The 20,113-nt window shown below is 38.8% G+C and overlaps 1 protein-coding gene across 2 annotated transcripts in view; it reads left to right on the top strand.

Moving 5' to 3' along the window:
• The window catches only part of ankfn1b (ankyrin repeat and fibronectin type III domain containing 1b), a 170,350-nt gene that overhangs the window by 3,411 nt on the left and 146,826 nt on the right, over nucleotides 1-20,113 (top strand). Inside the window, exons 2-3 of one of the 2 annotated variants that reach the window (XM_042507254.2) lie at nucleotides 155-258; nucleotides 3,381-3,476. In XM_042507254.2, the coding sequence (XP_042363188.2) occupies nucleotides 3,460-3,476 (17 nt within the window). In that variant the 5' untranslated portion in view covers nucleotides 155-258; nucleotides 3,381-3,459. The remainder of the gene's footprint in view (nucleotides 1-154; nucleotides 259-3,380; nucleotides 3,477-20,113) is intronic. The other variant, XM_088070305.1, reaches the window with a different exon arrangement.

Raw genomic sequence — 20,113 nt, forward strand, 5'->3', positions numbered from 1 at the left:
AGATTAGTATGCATGACTAGGTGGAAGCAAAGCCGTGAATGTGGATGACTTTTGTGAAGGAAAGAAGGTAGATACAGTACATATATTTAAAAAAGAGGAATGAAACATGAGGCATGTGTTGAACACTCTTTTTTTCATATTTCTGTTTTGACAGTGAGGTGACCTTTTGGCTTATGATGACCAAAATGTAGGCACCGCTAAGGCTAAGTGGATGGCGATCTGGAGAGAATCACAGCATATCATAAAGCTCAGACACCAGTGAGTTAATAAGTCTTTCCTCTGTTGTGCAGTCATCTTTTGTCCCCGCTGTTTGATGTATTGTTGGCCTTTTTAGCTTTGAGCTGGTGGTGTAAGTGCCTTTGTCTGGTTGTCCAAACTTTGCCATTCTGGGACATAGTAACAAAAACTGTATCAGCCTGTTTCCCAGACAAGGATTAAACTAAGTCCAAGGTCATTTAGAAAATCGCTCAATGCATGCATTATTTTTTCTGTACATTTCTTTTTTTGAGAGTTTTTCTTAGTTGGTAAATTCTGTGTTTGCCACATCAGACATTCTGACTTCTAAAACAAAAAATGGAATTTCCTCAAGGGGATAAATAAAGTAGTTCTTCTTTCTTCTAATTCAGTTAAATATGTCGAGATGAGTTTTTTTTTCTGTAGAGATTTATGTATTTATACAAAAACGAATCAAATATTTAATGTTTATTTTTATCCTAAAAGGCCCTGTGTATAGGATTCAGTGGCATCTGTTGGCAAAATGCAATATGATATTTATAACTATGTTTGCATTAGTTTATAATGAGCTGTTTCTAATTAAATATGGAGGCGGTCTTCTTCCATGTAGTCCACCATGTTGTTTCTAGCCTTCAAGGAAAAAAACAAACACTGGCTCTTTAGGGCCATTTGCGTTTTTGTGCCGGCCACAGTAGTTCTCCCACATGCTTGGCACACAGGAAACGTTTCAGTTCTGCAACCTCACATCCTACAAACTGGACCTTGAATAGCAAAGTAATCAGCTTAAAAGCTGTCAGATATTTTTTAATCCATTAATGAACTAATAGTTTGAGCACAAATCATGTGATATCAGTTAGTAAGAACACTAACACAGAACCCATGAAGGAAAATGTAGGTGCGTGTAAAGGTAAAGTTATTTTGCATGTCCTGACCTTACTGCACAATGCGCACACTGTCAACACCCGCTGTCTTTGCTCTGCCAGGATTTTAAAATCAGTGAAAGCTGGGATTGGCTGCTTATCAATTTTGACTGTAGCAGTTCTTGGCACAAAGAGATAATGCGCATCCTCAAATTAAATGAAGTTCACCTTCCAAAACATTCAGCACTTTGGATCTAGGGAGCGTCCCGTCGGTTCAACTCGATCGTATGTTACCCCTCTCTCCAGATGTTCTGCTTAATTAGCATGCAGGCTCGGGGCAAAGAGAAGTGTCACCACCCATACACAGTTTATCCAGGTGCCGCAGCTCTGCATAATTAGCTCACATTAACATGAATAATATTAATTAGATTCATGGTGTGTTTCCTTGAGTGGGAAATAGGCCGGTGTTATTGGCGTGCAGAAAGGTTTGTGGGCGATGATTAGGAAAATCTTTCTGTGTTGAGCATGTTATTAAATGAAGAGAGCTTCATTCTATTGAATTGAGTTTAGCTTTGTGTGTGAGGAACAAAATATAAGAATATATCTATGCCGTGACGCACATTTAAAAAGGCAGTCAGTGTCGCAGCTGATAAAGTATGTACTAAAAAAATCAGACATAAAGCAGTGGTTGAATAGGATGCGTTATCAGTAGGAACTGACAAAGACGGAGAGAACATGATAATTCTGACAACTTTTATTTGCTACAATACTTTGGCAAATTCTTTAGTTGTCTAAGTGGAGGGATCCTGGATAGTAACTGTGAAAAAAACACTCTTAGAAAAAAGGGTTCCGAAGGGTACTTCTCGAAGGGCTGAGGTTCTACCCAGAACCATTTGCTTCTGAGGAACCCCTTTTCGAGAGAGTACTCATTAAGGGGTCTTCGTAAGACTAAGGGTTCCATTAAGAACCCTCGTCATCCAAAGATCCCTTTTTTAAGGAACGGTTCTTCAAGGATTGTTTAAGGCATAGTTGTTTAAAGATCACCACTCTCAAATATTCAAAAGTTCACCCATGTTTTAAATTATTATTATTTTATGGGTACCTGGTACTTGAAATTTTGTATTCGGTTTTAATTTGGTTTCCCAAAAGGAAAAGGCTATGGTAGTCATGATTTCATGAAATCCTCATCCCCTGAAAACATTAGCCCACATATGCTCCTGCACTTTCAGAGCCTCCTGAAGCCCATGGTTGCTGAAGTGGTTCTCTTGGCCCCAGAGTAACCGGCTAAGGCCAAGACACACCAAAGCGACATCAGAAACTAGCAGTGACCAAAGCTCCATGCGCCTCACATCGCCGTGTCTCTGCCAAAAAGTTGTACATCAACACATCAAAACGACAGCCAACCCGCAAATGTTCTGCGCCTGCATGAGAGGAAATACCTTTCCATACCAGCAAACAGCCGTTGGCTGTATTCATCATTCAAAACAGGAAACCGGAAGGCCGCCATGAAGCTGGTTAGCCAGTTTGCACATTAACAACACAATCTAATTTTAAAGAACGACACATATTTACCGGCCGGCAGTGGACTATAACACAAACCACCAGGACACAATTTGACCAAGAGCTCAATGGCACAAGAAAAGTAATCTTACCTTATATAAGAAGTTTGTATTGACCCCACTGCCTCTTGACTTTTAGTCCTTTGTTTACATTTTTAACTTCTGTTTTTCTTCTCATGTTCTGTGCTTAACGGCCAATCAGAATGGTTTCATTCACCGACAGTCTCCGCAGCAGCAGCCGCCGTCGATTTAACATGCTGTATTGGCGGAAAACAGCAGTCTAAACAGGTTTCTCCTACAGTAACACACCTAGGATCTCTATATGGTTCTAGTTAGCACTTTTATTTTTAGGAGTGTACATGAAGGTCCGAGACAGCAGAGAACCCAGGACTAGCTCTGTTTCCATCATAAATCACACAGTATGAAGACAACTTTGAAACTCAACACCTTAAGATCTGAGAGGCCTACAGAGGCCCTTAAAGAGACAGACAGAGGGTGACAGATATAGAGGACAGACAAAAGCCAAGGCTATGGTTTGACAGATTGTATGTCCTGTATGTTTCCAGAAACATCAATGGAGCCTCCGGTTTTAGAATGAGCGATGGTTTTGATGAATGAGTGAAAGATAGCATACCCCATCTGCTCATTCATCATTTCCTTTCACATACCTCGAGGTGCACGCTAACTGCTGCCAGGCTAACACATGTGTGTGTGTGTATGTTCCCAGGTGGAAGCCAGGACTCACACTTTAAGAGGAGGACCACCAACCCAAACCTGGGGAGCCAGCGGAGCCCCAGGGTGCTGGAATGGAGCAACTCATAGAGTAAGACAGATTCTTTATTTGTCTTGTTTGACAGTGGGTTTTACACAGCTTGGCAACATGTTTTATTGTGTTTACTAAATGAACTTCCTGTCTTTATTTTGGGGCTTCCTGGAACTATTGTTGCCCACGCTTCTGTTGTGAGCATATTGGGAAAGGAGAGGCATTTCAGCCATATATATATATATATAACAGATTGCAGATTACTTCAGCCCACTGGGTCTCTTGGATGTTGTAAAATATGAGCTGCAGACACACTGTGCCTCTCTAACCAGGAGTTTATATATGTCAGTTCAGAACCATTGGTTTTGAGAAAGCCATTGTGAAGGCAGAACCTTTTACAAGACTGATTTAACAGTGTTGTGTGGGCCTGAAGGTTTGTAATTAAGTGTTTGCGTGAGCTGAGGTGAAGACATTTAAAGAGAAGCATGAAGATCAGACTGACTGTCTGTCTGTTTGAAATGTAACATCTTGACAGAAATTGAAAACAAGCCCAGTCGCACTCTTGTTTATGGACACTTCTTTTGGCAGTTGGTGACATCTAAACAGATGCTCTGTGTTTCTCTGATGTGTCTTTCACTGTTTTAGTGGGACAGGTTGATGAGGTGCTTGAAGGTTTACAGCCCAACATGTCTGGGCATTTTGAAAGCCTGTTATTTCCTATTTTTAGCAAAGCAGAACTTATCAACATCCCTCTGTATGCAAAAGGTTGGAGTTTTGATTTGATGAAAGGAGTTTCTGAGAAGTCAGTTTAATATACAATCATATAGTTACAGTAAAGTGGGGAGGTGCAGGGAATACAAACTACCTTGCATATGATTCTGAATGTGTACACACAAACCCTTGGAGACATAGTAGACATAAACTCTGGAGAACATTTTGATTCCAGTTCACCCTTGTAAGAAATGATTCAGCAGAAAGATAAAAAAAAGCCTGGGAATGATGGAACAGTGGAGTGAGTGCCACAGTGATTGCACAATGAATGAATATTATATACATTGAAAAGCATTGTATCTTATGTCTCCATCTGCTGGTGGGCCATCACGATAAGAGTACTCGTGTGGTTTTAATTCCACCACAAAAGAGACCTAATGATTACTAGAAAAAAGTGGGGGAAAAAAGCCATATCCATATCGGGATCAGTTATCAGCCAAATGAGTTGTTGTATATCGGCATTACAGATTAAAAAATACAATATTATGCATCACTACATAAATCCTTCCCCAATATCTATTTCATATTGCTGTGAAAAGACTGATAAATTTCTCCTTTATTGTATTTCTCGGCAAAAACTAAATTTTAAGATTACATTTAACACATGATGAAAACATCATATTTTACCTTCACCTAATTCTCATTTTTATTGACGAGAGTTTAAATGCATAACAATGTATCTCAGTTCAACCTTCATTAGCTGTTAGTTCAAGCTAGCAGCTGCTAGCAGCCAATGGTAACTACTCCTCTTGCTGATTCAAGCACAGATTTGTTGCTCACAATGTAGCATTATCAGGGAAAAAAATATACCCTGACACATCAATAGTGAGTTAACTTTGTATTTTTGTTCCGAGGGGAAGATATTTGTTCAGCATTTTCTCTTGTCCCTGTGCAACGGGACTCTGTAAGTCAAAATTGAGGTGACACAAGAGAAAAAAATTGGCCACTGCCATTGCTAAGTGTCAACCCTTTTTGCAGATAGGCTGATGGCAATCAGCAAGGTGGATATTTGCTGACGCTGATGTCATCAAAATCACTGCATCCCATCTATTGATCTAATATATCTGTTTGTTATTTGCTTTCTCAAACTCAGATTTCATTATTGAGCTTAAAAACCTGCTTTTCTTCTGTCCATAAATGATAGCCTCCTTTGCCAATATATCCCTTCCCCTCTTTGTCAGTGCTGCTGTGGCAGAGTGTGATAAGAGCCATGGGGAGTCGTATCTTCTTGGCTCTATTGCATGTCCTCTCGCCTTCTTTTCCGCACATTCTGCAGATAGCAGAAACTGGATTGGCATTGTGTCTCTGGGGCGTGTGCACATACAGTATAGTAAGCGCTGGGTATCTGTGTGTGTGTGTGTGTGTGTGTGTGTGTGTGAGAGAGAGAGATTCAAGTATGTGTGTGTAAATCACACGCTCCTTGTCTTTTCATTACACCTATCTCTCACTGGCACGCGTAGATGCAACATGTATAATTCATACCTTTGTCTGTGCCAAGGAAGGGATGCGTACCTACGTGCTTTCCTTCCTACTCACTACATCCCGACCTGTCAAGTGAAGCCATTCATTTACAGTATATCAGTAACAGCCCCCCTCATGTCTCATATTGACTGTTGACGCATCAGTGAATGTTGAATCACCTTCCTCATTATTCAACACCCCGTGGCTCCTATGCCAATGGGACTAGTATCTCCTCAATGACGAGGTTACAGACCTGCCGCTGACGACAGATAGGGGCTCCTGACTTGCGCAACTCTGTTCTCCTCTCCAGGTGTGACTCACTGGTGAGTCATTGCAACAGGGAAAGGGGCTATAAATGCACCCCCCCATGCGTGTGCACCCACACATAGTTGTGCACATGGTGTGCATGTGCACACACCTTCTCTGTTGTTAGTCAAACTCTCTTGGAGTCACAGTGTGTTGAAGTTCATCATGGTGTGTGTGTGTGTGTGTGTGTGTGTGTGCGTGCGCGTGCGTGCGTGTATGTGTGAAATGATGAAGTTTTTGATGTCATATGTCATACATATATCCATCCTTTCTCTCTTTTTCTTTCCATCCTGTCCAAGTACACATGCACGCATGCATGCACACACACATACAGACACCATTATTTATATTAATCAACAAATTGAAATAGAGTTTGTCTTTTTCAGATAAGAACTGAAAATCAGAACCAGTAATTGTTTGACACTTGGTGCATTCCAATTACTGTTCTGTTGACTCAGCCTGGATAAGATAAGGCCAGGCATAATGATGAGGATGTTTCTGATATCTGTGGTAAATTGGGTTCAGAGTTGTGAGTGTTCAGCCACTAGAGGGAGACAGCACCATGAGTTTCTAACATGAAAGGTTGAGTTCACACAGTGAGTGATATATTATTAAATTCATGCGGATTGGATATTGGATGTTGACTATCAAAACAGCATCACACTCTTCTTGTAAACTGATATATTTTTTTTAAGGATGTTTAAACTGTTTGGTACCATTTTCCAGTTCATCAGTTAACCCAAGTTGTAGCAACACAAATCTAAGTTTGGGAGAGTGGGCGGTAATGCCACTTCATTTTAGTTCCAAGTAACATCATTTCACATTTCCTCTGTCTCTGTGCAGTTTGTAAATCCCAAGAGGCTCATTTAATGATGTGGATATTTGCTGTAATAGTCAAACACACGAAAAAATGTCATATGTGAAATCAGTCAGATGTTCCTGAAGGAATCATGGCTCGATATAAGGTTTTGTCATGGGATATTAAACAGTACAATCTGTCATGTCTTGACAGATAAGAGCAGGTGTGTGGTGACAGCTCTGTAGAAACAGGCATCTTGAAAATACTTAATTCTCTTCTTCTTTCACTTGTTTTGCAAATGTCACACTGGCATATATGTAAAGAAATTCACATATTCACGTTGTCATGTTGCAGTTAAGGACAAAACACTCAGACAGTTAAATATATAGAATACCCTACTTTTGTCTTTGAAATATATTTTTCAAAAATATCTGTGTAAGTGCAGACAGGGCTGTTTTAAAACTGTTGAATTTTGAAGTTGAATTCTTAAATGTGCGCAAAGTTATGGCTTATAGTAGGTGATTCATGTTCTCTTGGAGACAATGAAAGTGTCATCATCATCATGCTGTCAGGGACTTCAGCAGTGCAGGATTTCATGTGACTGATGGAGCTGTTGTGTGATCATGGTCAGGGTCATCCTTCACTGGATCCTGTAGCTGCAGTTAGACTTTCAACTCGAGTTTTGTAAGCTGACATGACGTCCTTCTTTAGAGCTTAATCCAAGGTTTAGATAAGGCCGCCTTGGGCAACAAATAAAGGCGATGGCTGTCGTGCACCAGTGTTCGGATGCTTTTAATAGCTCATTAATGTCCCTCTTTGTCTTTGCTGACTTGGAATCGTTTGTCTGGGCAGAGCAAATTTACCAGCCCTCTTTTTCTAGGGATTGAATTACTTGCACTGAGGTTAAGCTGGCAGAAATCTGATCAGGGGCTCCGGCTTTAGATTTATTCACACAGATCATGAAGAAATCAGTGGAGGAAAATTGAGGTCTAAGCTGTTTGAAGAGGTAATGGCCATGGTCTATTACACGAGACTGTACACAATATTTCAAGGAAACTAGAAGTAAAGGGCTAATGTTAGATAGCTGTCACCTGAAAAACAGACTTTTCAAAACCCCAAGTGTGGTATTCAGTGGTTACTGAGTGTTTTGATGAGAATGAAAACAATGTTAAGAACCTTAATGTTCAAAGAAAAAGACAGTAAAGCTCTGTTAGGCTGCCGGCTTGTGGGTAAGATGTATAACATTTGTCACAAATATCACAAGGCTCTGGCATGCTCGTGTATTTGTATGGCTTTTACTCGTGTCATGCAAGGAAACAGACAAGAAGTGCAGGCCTTGTGGACTTGAGATGTTTATTTCTTAATCTTCACTCTGGCGAGCTGAGTAAATACTATCTGTCGCAGTGAGCGGGTAACCAGAAGGGCCCTAATTGGTCATTTGGGGCTGAGCTGTCAGACTGAGAGAATACAGTTGATGTTAATACTTCTAGCGTTTACACTGCGGCAGTTTGTGTGGATCGTTTTTTAAAGATGATAAATGGGTGCTCTAGCTCGCAGTGCATCCTTTATGACTACAACATTTTTACCCAGATCACAATTTTGGAAAGGATTTGCACAGTACATGGTACATTTAGCCTTATCATGATATAATCTCACTATTTACCCATTTTAACTATATGCTATGCTTCTGCGCACTCCTTCTCTAGTCCTGCAAAATCCACAGGCTCAGTGAGAAATGAACACGTCATTAGCTGTCTGAGGGAACACTTAAAGCTTCCTTGTCAAGCCACAAGTTCGGGATTTGCTGGCCTCATGACACTGACGTCAGACCAGTTGTTTTTGCTCAACCTGGCCTGTTTGTTTGATCTTTGTCACATTTCTGTCCTTAAGATGCCTATTTATGTTACGCTGATCACTATGCGCTCATGCTGAGTGGAAGGCTGCTGCATGCATTTGGATTGAGAAGACAGATTGTCGCTGCCTCACAGGGAACGGCTGTGTGTGCTCGTGCTTATGTGTGTGTGTGTGTGTGTGTGTGTGTGTGTGTGTGTGTGTGTGTGTGTGTGTGTGTGTGTGTGTGTGTCTGATTCTCCAAGGTTGTGTGAACAGCATAGCTGGAAGGTCTCATGCCTGTGTCTGTTGATAGACATGATCTCAGCACTTTGTCAAACCCTACTACAAACACTCACATGTGTCTAACACATCCTTGATCCTTTTTTAAAATCACTGTGTTTCCTGTTATCTCTTTCTTGTCAGTGTATCTTTTGATATATGTGCACGGCAAGCGCCAGATGAATGGGAGCTTTGTTACAAAACACTCATCCCAAAAGAGATTCTGACTGTGTTGAGGCGTCGCGACCACCACTGGAGGAGCACTCATCTCAACGTCGGGAACACTCCGCCTCCACATATGCGCACACGCACACACAGATACGCACAGCAGCAGCGGGTCAATCGCTCTCCAGACAAAGATGACAATGACGAGTGACACACACAGCGCAGTTCAGATCCAACTGTGCTGTTGCATAATGAATCATGGAGGGCGGTGGGCTGGACATCAGACACGAGCAAAAACAGAAACAGTGGTCGCTTCCATTATAACGGGGGTGTGTGTGTTTGTGTGTGTCTTACTGGGGTGAGGTAAAATTATCCTCTGAGATGTTTATGTGAGAGAGAAATAACGGCAGCGGTGAACATGTTTAGCGGTCGTGTCTGGTTTTTGGTTGAAAGGAGAGAAATAAGAGAGTATTTTGGAGTAGAATAGTTTTCCTCTAGTGGTGCTGTTTCTGTCTCAGAAATGTATTGAATTATCCATATATAGTATATTGGATATCCATATATCCATATCCTTGTAGAAAAATTATATGTTGGAGCACATTACATTAATAAGAACTATATTCTGATTCTGTTTGCCTTTGTGCAGTTATGGAAAGTGGTAGCTAGCCCTGCGTAGTGCTGAAGTTGCAAATGTTACAAATACCACAAATGCTTAGTGATTGACATGATTTTCATCATCATTGGAAGGTTATTTCATTGCACAGTGAAATAAATGAAATCCTGTGGCTGCCTGCGAGGCAGAGAATCAATTTAAAAGACATGATTTGTATTTAAAAGGTTAGAATTATTGTATTTTCATTTAGGTTTTATATTTATTTCATTTTTAGTTTAGTTTCTGTTTATTTATTATTAATTAATATTTATTATTTTAACATGTTCATTCATAGGAACATGTTTTTGGCCAAAACACAAAAAAAATCACTCTCTAATTATGACAAATTTCAAACAGTTGTTTGAAAAAATAAAATGATGAAGTGATTACATTTTATATCCAAACAGTCAAAGTTTAGCTTCACTGTGACATTATAATGTTCTGCAAAAACACTTTTCTTGCCATTGCTCAGCACCATATCTCAGTTACAATAGGGGAGACATTTGGTCAGATACTGAATCGGTGACCTTGAGTGCCCACCTTGAAACTGTGCTGACTGTATAGATCTGTGCTGCCGGGAGGACGATGTGTGTGAAGCATCTATGTTTTCACAAACATGTAAATTGTAAGTGCAATTTGACTGGTGTGTGGAACTGCATGGCAGTAATTCTAGCTCTATTTTAATTCATATATAAGTACAAATGTCATTTCAGTTAGTTGTCTTTTTTTATACATTCAAATTTTTCATTTTTATTTAAGTGAATGTTTTTTTCACATCCAGTTTTAGTTTTTGGTTTAATTATCTATAACCTCGGTAAGCACTGATGTTCTTTTTCTGCCAGGAATTGTATGAAATCCAGTAGATGTTCAAAGAGACATGAGTGTGTCGCTCAAGGACACTTATTCACACCGGGTGCTCACCGACACTTTGAACCGAGGAAAGGATGGGCTTGCGTACACATTACAATTTGTTGCTGTAAAGCCTGAGGGCGTATGTGTAAGCAACACCTTAACACCTTAGTGAATCCCCCAAAGAAGAACTGATTTGCTCCATAATCACTGGCGATTAAGCTGGAAAACCTCGCTGAGAACAGGAACTCTTAAGAGGAGGGTTGAGAAGATTTGAATTAAAATAGAATGCTTGGGAATATTTACACTCTCCAACCTATCAGGTTAATCATGAAAATATATTTACTGCATATGCTTGTGTTTACATAGTGCTATAATAAACTCTTTGAAACCTGGATTGACATCAGTTTTCTAGTGCAGCATTCAGGCACCTTTCACAAGCATATAAACCTCTTGAATCTAAGCAAACTGGTTTCATCATCCCAAATACTTAGAAAACAGGCAATGAGCAATTTCACAAGAGATACCCTGCATATTGCATGAAATTCAGAGGTGGTAAGAAAATGACCTGAAAATTAGTTAAAAATGACCTTCTAATTTCATTTTTTTAAAAGCAGAGAGAAATGTATTATATATATTTTTTTGGTGGTAAAATATCAAGAAAACAATATTTTTTTAAAATAATTATTATAATTATACATTAAAATTGTTTTTTTTTTTTCCTTTTTTGCACCTTTTCAGGTTGTTTTGTTTTTTAAATTCCAATAATATAGGGCTTTTTCCTCTAGACTTTCTGATTTCTGTGAATTGCTTCTTTGGTAATAGTAAAGAAGGCCTTATCCAAATGGTTCCAGCTTTGATTGGTGCCGTGGTAATCAACGTCAAAACTAGTATTCAGTGCTCCATTTCTTTATGTATACTGTAATAATGTATATGAATTAACCCCAAAATTCCCAAATATCCCACATGATAAGAAATAGTTATTAAACATTTTTTATTATACTTCAAGGTATTTTATTGTTATTCTTAGGCAATAACCCTTTGAACCCTGAGAAAATTGGTGCGATTTCTTTTCTCCCACAAATTTTGAAAAATATTTTTTTAAAAAGAAAGGGAAACTATATTTATAGTTATTATAATTACTTTATTTATTTAAAATCATGTTACAGAATTATTGTAATTTGAGCACTTTTTTCACTGTTTTTTTGCCTCTGTCTTTTTTTGTTTGTTTTTTTATTTATTTTTTTTCACTCATTTTCAGGTAATTTTCTTGTACTTCTTACTGGTTTCTTGTTAGTTTTTGCATAATTTCTTCTTTTGTTGCTCATTGCCTTCTATCCATGTTTTTCAAAGAAATCAGGTCAGTTTGCTTAGCTTTCAAAAGGTTAAGCTTAGTGATAGTTTTGTGACTCAAAATTGTACAATCTTCGAAAATACAATCTTCGGGAATAGTTTTAAAATTTGCAATGATGACCCCCAAAAGTCGAGTGCCAGCTACGCCAAAGGAAACTGGTATGTCACAAATCTATAACCGTCATTAAATCCTTTACCCCAAGCCCCACCCATCTCCATCAAAGCTTTGATTAATATATATTTGATATTTCTCACTGAAGCTTCAGTGCCCAAAAACTGGTATTTTGGGCAGCCCTAGAGTTTAATTTTAACATTAAGAAACAGTTTTTCTTGCGTCCTTGAAGTGATGATTCATAAGCAGTTTTCGAGGCCAATGGTTTCTGGAGGTGAAGGGAGTTAAAGAGAAGTTCAAAGTCAGCAGCCAATACTTACATTGCTTCATCTTTTATTCAGTTTAGCCCCCAGGACCAGAAGCTCTCTAAATTGCAGTATGTCTGACTGGCATTATGCAGACTGGGAGGGGCAGGGTGAAGTTATAGAGTCAGGGTGGAGGAGATGGATAGACAGGATGGAAAAGATGGGGTTATTGAGGGAGAGAGGAGGAGGAGAGAGAAAAATAGGCATTTGGTTCCAAGTCCTGCAGGCAGAGCATTTCCATTTCTCTCTGTGAAGATGATTAATTTAGAGAAATATGGCATTCCACTGTGGTGTGCATGATTGCCTGTGTGTTTGTCTCTCTTTGAGAATGTATTTATAGAACTCATTGAGTCCTTTTTTATTCAAAATACAAGCAAATGTTGAGCTGAGTTTACTTTGTTGCCTTTACAACAGAAGTTTTGAGGAACTTGCTTTGGTGAGCTCACAGCATAGTGATAAAACCACCAAAAAATGAATAGACGATTGAAAATACACAATATACAAACACAAAGAAAACAACAAGCTGAAGACATGTGCCCTAAAGTGCCAGAGTTTTACTGCTCAAGAGCTGAACTGCCTCAGGGAATGTTCTTCTTTTGAACCTCTCACATTTAAAACAAAGCTGTCTGTATCTCTTCCCTGAGGGCATCTCCTCAGAGAGGGGAGCTGTTGGATGAAAATCATCCCGAACATTATTATGAGCCTTTTCTTACTTCCACTTTAAACCATAAAGCTTTTCTCTGAGCCAGAGAAAGATGGGCTTTCACAGACATGGGGTCAGAGATGGTCAGTCACAATCTTGAAAAGGGTAGGGCTTCCCCCCTGATAGTTGGAGATTCGAATCATCAGTCAGAGGACCCTCAGTCAGCTGAGATTACTTCAGGACAAGAAGTATTTATTTATTTTTTTGGGTAGTCAAAATACTGTGCAGTGAATTCCGGGGGACGTTTTGGTCCCCACATTTTTCTGTGGAGTGAGTGCTCTTGACTTTTACGCAACTCTTTGGTACAAGGGGTTTGTGGACATGCAGGCAGCAGCACAGAGGAGGAGAGAAAAGTGAAAACATCTTCTCTCTTCTGCTGAGAACATTGAGAGATGAGAACAGCACATTTCCGATCAGGCATTAACTTGTTTACTGTATGACGTGAAAGCCGCTGTCACATTTAAAAAAAAAAAAGAAAAAAAGGAATTGTCAGCTACAGCCCTAGAAAAGGACATATAAAAAAACAGCATGATGTTTAAGACCATTATCTACAAATTGCACATACATTACTAGTTAGCCATTTTCTAAAACAAACTACTTCATATGTTCCCAGCGTTAATGCAGGTATTGGTCACAGCATGACGGTGGAGTTATCAGATACTGTGAGTATTTATTCAGTGTTTCTGTACTAAGATACATTTCTGTTATTTGTGGTAAGGCAAGTACAAACTGATTTTTAAAAATCTACTTTATGGTGTATTTATTTGTTAAAAGACAATGTAATTTTTTGAAGAAAAAGAGCATGTTTTGCACAGCCCTTTAAAGAAGCAAAAGTAATGCAAATGAGTAAGAGCGCACAACTGACATACCAGCTTACATCGTCACTTGATAGTCTTTTGTTGTGAAACTTCCCTTCTTCATCCTTTGGCTCTCCTCCACCATTGATGCATCACTCTCCTACCACTGCTTCAAATGTTCGTCAGTTGATAGGTGTTTAGAGCAAAATTATGTAACACTTAAAAAGACCATTTGATCCCAATTTTTCTGTATAAAGTACAACTGACATTGTCTTTTGTAAAAACCCATTTTAATCCTAAGACCTGTCTTAGTAGGTATGAGTATGGTGTCATGTTTACGGCAATGTGTGCTGAATTTACTCCACCACAAGCTGAAGAGTAGACATATTGCACTTGGAATTAGAATTCAAAGTGGATTTAATTGCCATTTTCAGAGTTTGACTTTTGGTGGTATTTGTAAGGCTGTTTTGGCTCAGCCACTACGTTCACATGCACAAAATATTCAGGTTTTGGCCCTTATTCCAAAAAAGACAATATTCCTGCAAAGCTCTTTACAGCATATTAAATTCAATATTCCATTACTATTCCTATTTGCAAGCAGCTGTGCTTACTCTGATTAACGTGCCCTAACCTGACATTTATCATGTCAAAATATGGAAAAGTGAACCAGCTAGAGCCGCTTGTTATTTTGCTTCTTTGCGTCAAAATAGAATAAAGTTTTCTGCTGGTGGCACAGCGTCCCTCTTTAATAGTCCCTTCAACCACCTTCTTCAAAAGGTTGGCGTTGAGATATTTTGATTATTAAAAAACAAAACAAAAAAAAACAAACTGTTGACTGTTAAAGTCTTTTATAATCAAAAGTATGTGTTTCTTTTTCTGACCAGAAATGTGGGCTTTTCTTTATGGACATGCATCACTACCCTAGCCTTGCAAACAACTGGCAAGTTAGTTTGTGTACAACGTATCCATGACAACGCAGAGAGCTGACTGTTAACAGGCAATTGCCCGTGTGTTGTAAACTACAGTAAAACCCCCAGTTTAGACTCATACTCAGAACGCTGTGTATGAAAGCCCAAATAATGCTGTTAAAACCCAAATAACATCGGCATATTCAACATCTTAACTGGAAAATGCTACATTCTGAAAAAGGCTAGGACAATCTAAATGGAATATGCTGTCAAGATGACAGAATGATAGTGAAATATTAGTGTACATGTAAATTCAGTTTTTAATTCAGTTTTATTTCTAAAGCCTAATATCACAAATCACAATTTTCCTCAGAGGGACTTGTAACATATGACATCCCTCTGTCCTTGAACCCTCACTGTGGATAAGGGAAAACTCCACCCAAAAATACCCTTTAATTGGGGGAAAAAAGATAGAAACTTCCGGAAGAACAACTAAGGGGGGTTTCAGTGTATCTGTTATTGCAGGAGAAGTGCAGGTGTAACCAATAATGTTAATGATGTGTGTGCATGATGAAGGTGTTTGATTATTAATTAGTTTGTGTCATTCTTCACTGTGTGAAAGGCTTTTTCTGAAGCAGTATATTGTTTTTCAAAATACAACATTCAGATTTAAAAAAAAAAGTCACTTAAATGTGACGTTAAGAGAGGACAGACTAAGGGAAGCGTGCATGACTACATGGCTAACCAAATTACTTTTACACTCTTTGTTTATCATTTAGAAGTATTGAATGAAACTCAAAAACCGCCTAGTGCTCAAGGGCAAACATGATTTTTCAGTGTTTCTGTATAATCCAGTTGTTGTCAGGCTAATGGCTCATCAGCTTCAAAGAGTCATTCTCCTCTTGTGTATATATGCACACATGCAATATGTGAATGTGAATGACTGAGGCAGACAGAGATTTTATTTCCCCCCTGAAGTTTCCTCTTTGCAAATACAAAATATATCAGTAGGGGATATGAATCATGCGGAACCCAGCTGTTGTTTGTTCCTCCGCAGTCACCCCTAGAGCTGGATACAGAACGTACTAAACAGTCACACACATACACAGACCCATGTCGATTATTCTTAAAAATTTTCTGTGAACTTGAATCGAAAGAGGCTGAAATGCCAAGCCGCTGCATATGTGTAGGAATATGTGTAGGATGGATGATTCATCACCAAAAAGCTGGATAAGCTTAAAGGAAATGTATCGTAATTCATAGATTATGATTTTTCTTGAACTCTAGAATTTACATTTCAGTTTGAAGATACGTAGAAATTATGTTCATATACTACTAATGGGATGCTGTAATGTTTTCGGAAAGTTTGACCCTAACAGGTCTAACAGGTGATTTTTTTCTCCCATAGCAGGAACATGTAGCTGTAATTAGCAGTAGAACAAAGCTGCTGTGTTGCACCAATTTAACCTTTCGGAATCACTTTTACATATTTCATGCACCATGCTATTCAAAAGACGAGATTTTTATGATCAAAGAAGTGCTGAGGATAGACTACAAGGGAGATAGATGGCTGAGGAAAGGACCTTAGAGCTAAAGGAACAACTGACTAAAAGATGAGAAATAAAAGAAAGTAAAAAGGGAAGTTAAAAGAGGTGACGGCTTGGTCACAGGCAGAAGCAGAGGCAGGGACGTCAAGGCTGCAGTACACTGCACAGAGGGAGAGGGAGATAATCCTGGGGCTGCTTTGCAGGGCCCTTCACTGATGACTCATAAAGACGGTGGCAGCGCTCATCCTCAGCGTGTGGTGTGTGTGTGTGTGTGAGTGTGTGTTTGTGGCTGGTTCTATAGAGGGTGATTATCATTCCATGAGGATATTAAAGATTCTTGCGGTGTGCTCCAAAATGATGGTGTTCATTTTACTGTGAATAACTTGGATACTGTGTGTGTGTGTGTGTGTGTGTGTGCGCGCGTGCATCTCATCTTGTGAATAGTCCTGTCTGACTAATCCCAGTAGGGAAGGCTGCTGAGTGCTGCCACAGTAATTACAGGAGGAAGCTTTCTTAAACTGTCTCTCACTTTCTCAGTGGCTGCCTGTTTCTCTCTCCTGTCAAACGAGCCGAGGAGGGGAGTGATGTATCAAGGTGTCTGCAGTGAATATTTATTAAGACACTTAAGCACGCCACAAGTTGATAATAATTTCACGATCAGAATGTGCATTACAGGCATGCTCCATCTGCAGGTATCAACACCAGTGCCGATATGCAACCTTTTATTTAACTTTTAAACCTGGAGCATCATCACTTTTCTTGTGCTGCTTTCAGATGCCTTTTACAAGTAGTTAATCTTTGAACCCTCAGCAAATTGATGCAACTCCTTTAAAAAACATGGGAAAAAGGCGATGAGCAACTTTGTAAGAATTGTTCCTCAAACTGTAAGAAATTATCAGATTTAGAGAGTTATTTTTAGGGAAAAAATGTCAGGGGAAAAAATGAAAAATCTAGGGAAAACTATATTTATAATTACCATAATTACATATTAAAACTACAATACAAAATGATTATAAATATAAGACATCACGTTGTGGTGACTGCACCAGCAGCTCCAGTTCTATGAAATTCCTGTCTGTCTAGTGAAAATCAAACAGCTGGTGACGCGTAAAAAGGAGGCAACAGTGTTACTTCTGTGCTGTGATGATAGCATGAATGAAAATCTAAATGCTGTGGTAATACTCAAGGCAGTTACCTCCCGCTGTGTATTTGGACAGCTGATTGAATAAATAAGTCATGAATAACTATTTATTTAAATCTAAACCATGATTGAATTATTCAGCATTTACATTAAAAGTTTAAGTGTCCTGTCCGCAGATGACCTCCGTATCTTTTTTTAGCTCAACTTTCTCAAGCCTCAAGTATTGTGTTCCCAAGTGGATGCTGCCAAAGAGGGGATGTTTTTTGTGTTTGAATGAAAATAGCCCCAGAAAAATAGCACTACATAATTTATTCATCAGCCAAAACCATTTTGGAGCCAAACGCAGTCTAAAGGCAAAAAAAATCCCGAGCTGTCAATAGTTTGAGCTCAGCTCTTCCTCGCTGTGGTGGTAAATTTCCCTCAGAGGCTTGCTGTTTGCTCCATTGCTGCCGTATCCTTTTTTTTTGTTGTCAAGATTCACTCTCTTTCAGTGTGTCTCCCTAAATCCTCTGAACTCCAGCTCTCCCAACTCGTTCACTTCCTGTCTCTGTGTCTCTCCAGCTATTTAAAACAGTCATTTATCAGCCAAAGTTTTATTTTTCCACAAAAATGTGTGAAAGACTTCTTACACCAGGACTGCAGCAGTGATAAAAGCATTTCAAAATAAGATTACTAAGAAATATTAAAATAGTATTTCAAATCATAAACATAGGCTGATTTGCCCTATATATATGATATTCTTTAATAGGAATAACCCCTTGAGATTTATCATCTGGTTTTCAAGGGGGTCCTCAACAAAAATGTTACATATAGGAATCACATATAACATTAACTGGAAAACAAAAGTGACGGGATAGTGAAATAACACCAGATATGACAAAAACAAACAAAGAGGCAGCAATGACAAAAAAACCCAAACAAAACAGAAACACATAATAAATAAAAAAACAGACAACAACAAAAACAAAACAAAAGGTTTCAAGTAATAAGATATACTTGTGAGCTTGATGGAAGTGTTAGCGTCAGTGTTAGTATTTAGTAATTAAGTTATAAAACATAATTAAACAAAATTATAGACGTGATATTGTGGACATTTACTGCTGATCCCATAATAAGAAGACAGGACAATCTTAAATGAATGGAAAGATGATATGGATGGAATATGTACAGGTAGATTATTACAATCAGAAAGAGCCTCATGCGTAAAGTCTTTTTCGGCTAATGACTTAGAGACTGTAGAAACAGAAAAGCGCTGTGTAGAGTGTCTCAAATGATCATTTCTAGTGAAAAGGTATTAAGAACCCCTTAAATACTGAGCTGCAACCAATGTTGCTGTCGTCCTATGATAAGAGAGTTTAAATTAAGATTTTCGTACATTGTACAATGGTATATTGTAAAAGGACAGCCAAGTACAAATCTGCAAAGTCGGCATAACCCAATAATGGTAAAATGAGTTGTAATACATCTTTCTTCTGACAGTCAGTGAAAAACAATTTCTGGACTGATAAAGAATACTAATACCAAGGTTAATTTTCTTTACAATATGATTAATATGACATTTCAATAAAAACTCTGGAACCATTAACACTACTAAAACTTTTGGAGTATGGGTGGTTCAGAGTATTATTTTTCATATACTGTGTTTTTCTATCTGCCTTTCACTGCCTTATTTGTAGTCGTGGGTAACAGAAATTTTGCAGTTGTTCGTTATCTTAATGGTGAAAAAAACAGAAACATTCTCTCGCTATTTCAAGCATTCAGATAACGTTTGCTATATGTTGGAATAAAAGAAAGGAAAAATGGGGAGCAGTTGAAACCGCTTCAGAATTGTTCTCGAATTAATCTACAATAAATGCAGGGGAATTAGTTTTGGTACAGAGTATTCAAGTGCAGCAGCACAGGATGTGCATTCATAATACTGATTCATCTGTTTTGCAAATGTGTATGCACCTGCTGTAACACTGCAGGTTTATTGAAGGAAAATATTGTAGTGTCAGCAAGGATGAGGAACGCTGAGGCTTTTAATAGTCGTAAATATTACACTTTGTTCACTTAAATTGGCTTGTTTCTTTGGTATTCCTTGTCTCTGTCTTACCCTGCTCTTTCTATACCCAGGGACTCAAAATATTTCTATGCCTCCTGGGCAATATAGTCAGACCACCCCTGCTTCTCAGATCAATGGACAGTCAGGGGGAGGGATACCGCAAATCATGACAGAGAGGGAGAGAATGAAGAGAATTCTGATCGAGAAGGAGGGAGACGGGAGAGGTGGATCAATAAGCTGAACTCTTTGGCACAGGAACCTGCAAAGCTCACACAGCCCACACCTTTCACACAACATTAACTGGAGCGTGGGATCACAGCAAAGCAACAGAACACACACACACCAGTACACACTGACACATAGTCTGTAAACTGTCACAGTCTCAATCTCTGTTTAGACAGATCCCTGTATGTGCATTCCCTCAAATTCCACTGTGCAAATATTCAGATTTCGATGCAACTTTAAATAGAACTAGAACATATTTTGTCTTGGCAATGTACTTTGTGATTAATAGTGGGGATGCTGAGAATGATTCTCCTTTAGCCGTCCACACAGTATGTGATCATTACTGTAGTGTTCTGTAATGTAGCTCAATGAGCAGCTGCCAACTGGCAGCTACCAACTACTAATTGGCAACTATTCTGATAATTGCTTTAATCGAGTAAGACATTT

The sequence above is a fragment of the Plectropomus leopardus genome, chromosome 19 (assembly GCF_026936395.1).
Source record: "Plectropomus leopardus strain MGB_pleo_1.0 chromosome 19, ASM2693639v1, whole genome shotgun sequence".
NCBI classification, from domain to species: Eukaryota; Metazoa; Chordata; class Actinopteri; order Perciformes; family Serranidae; genus Plectropomus; species Plectropomus leopardus.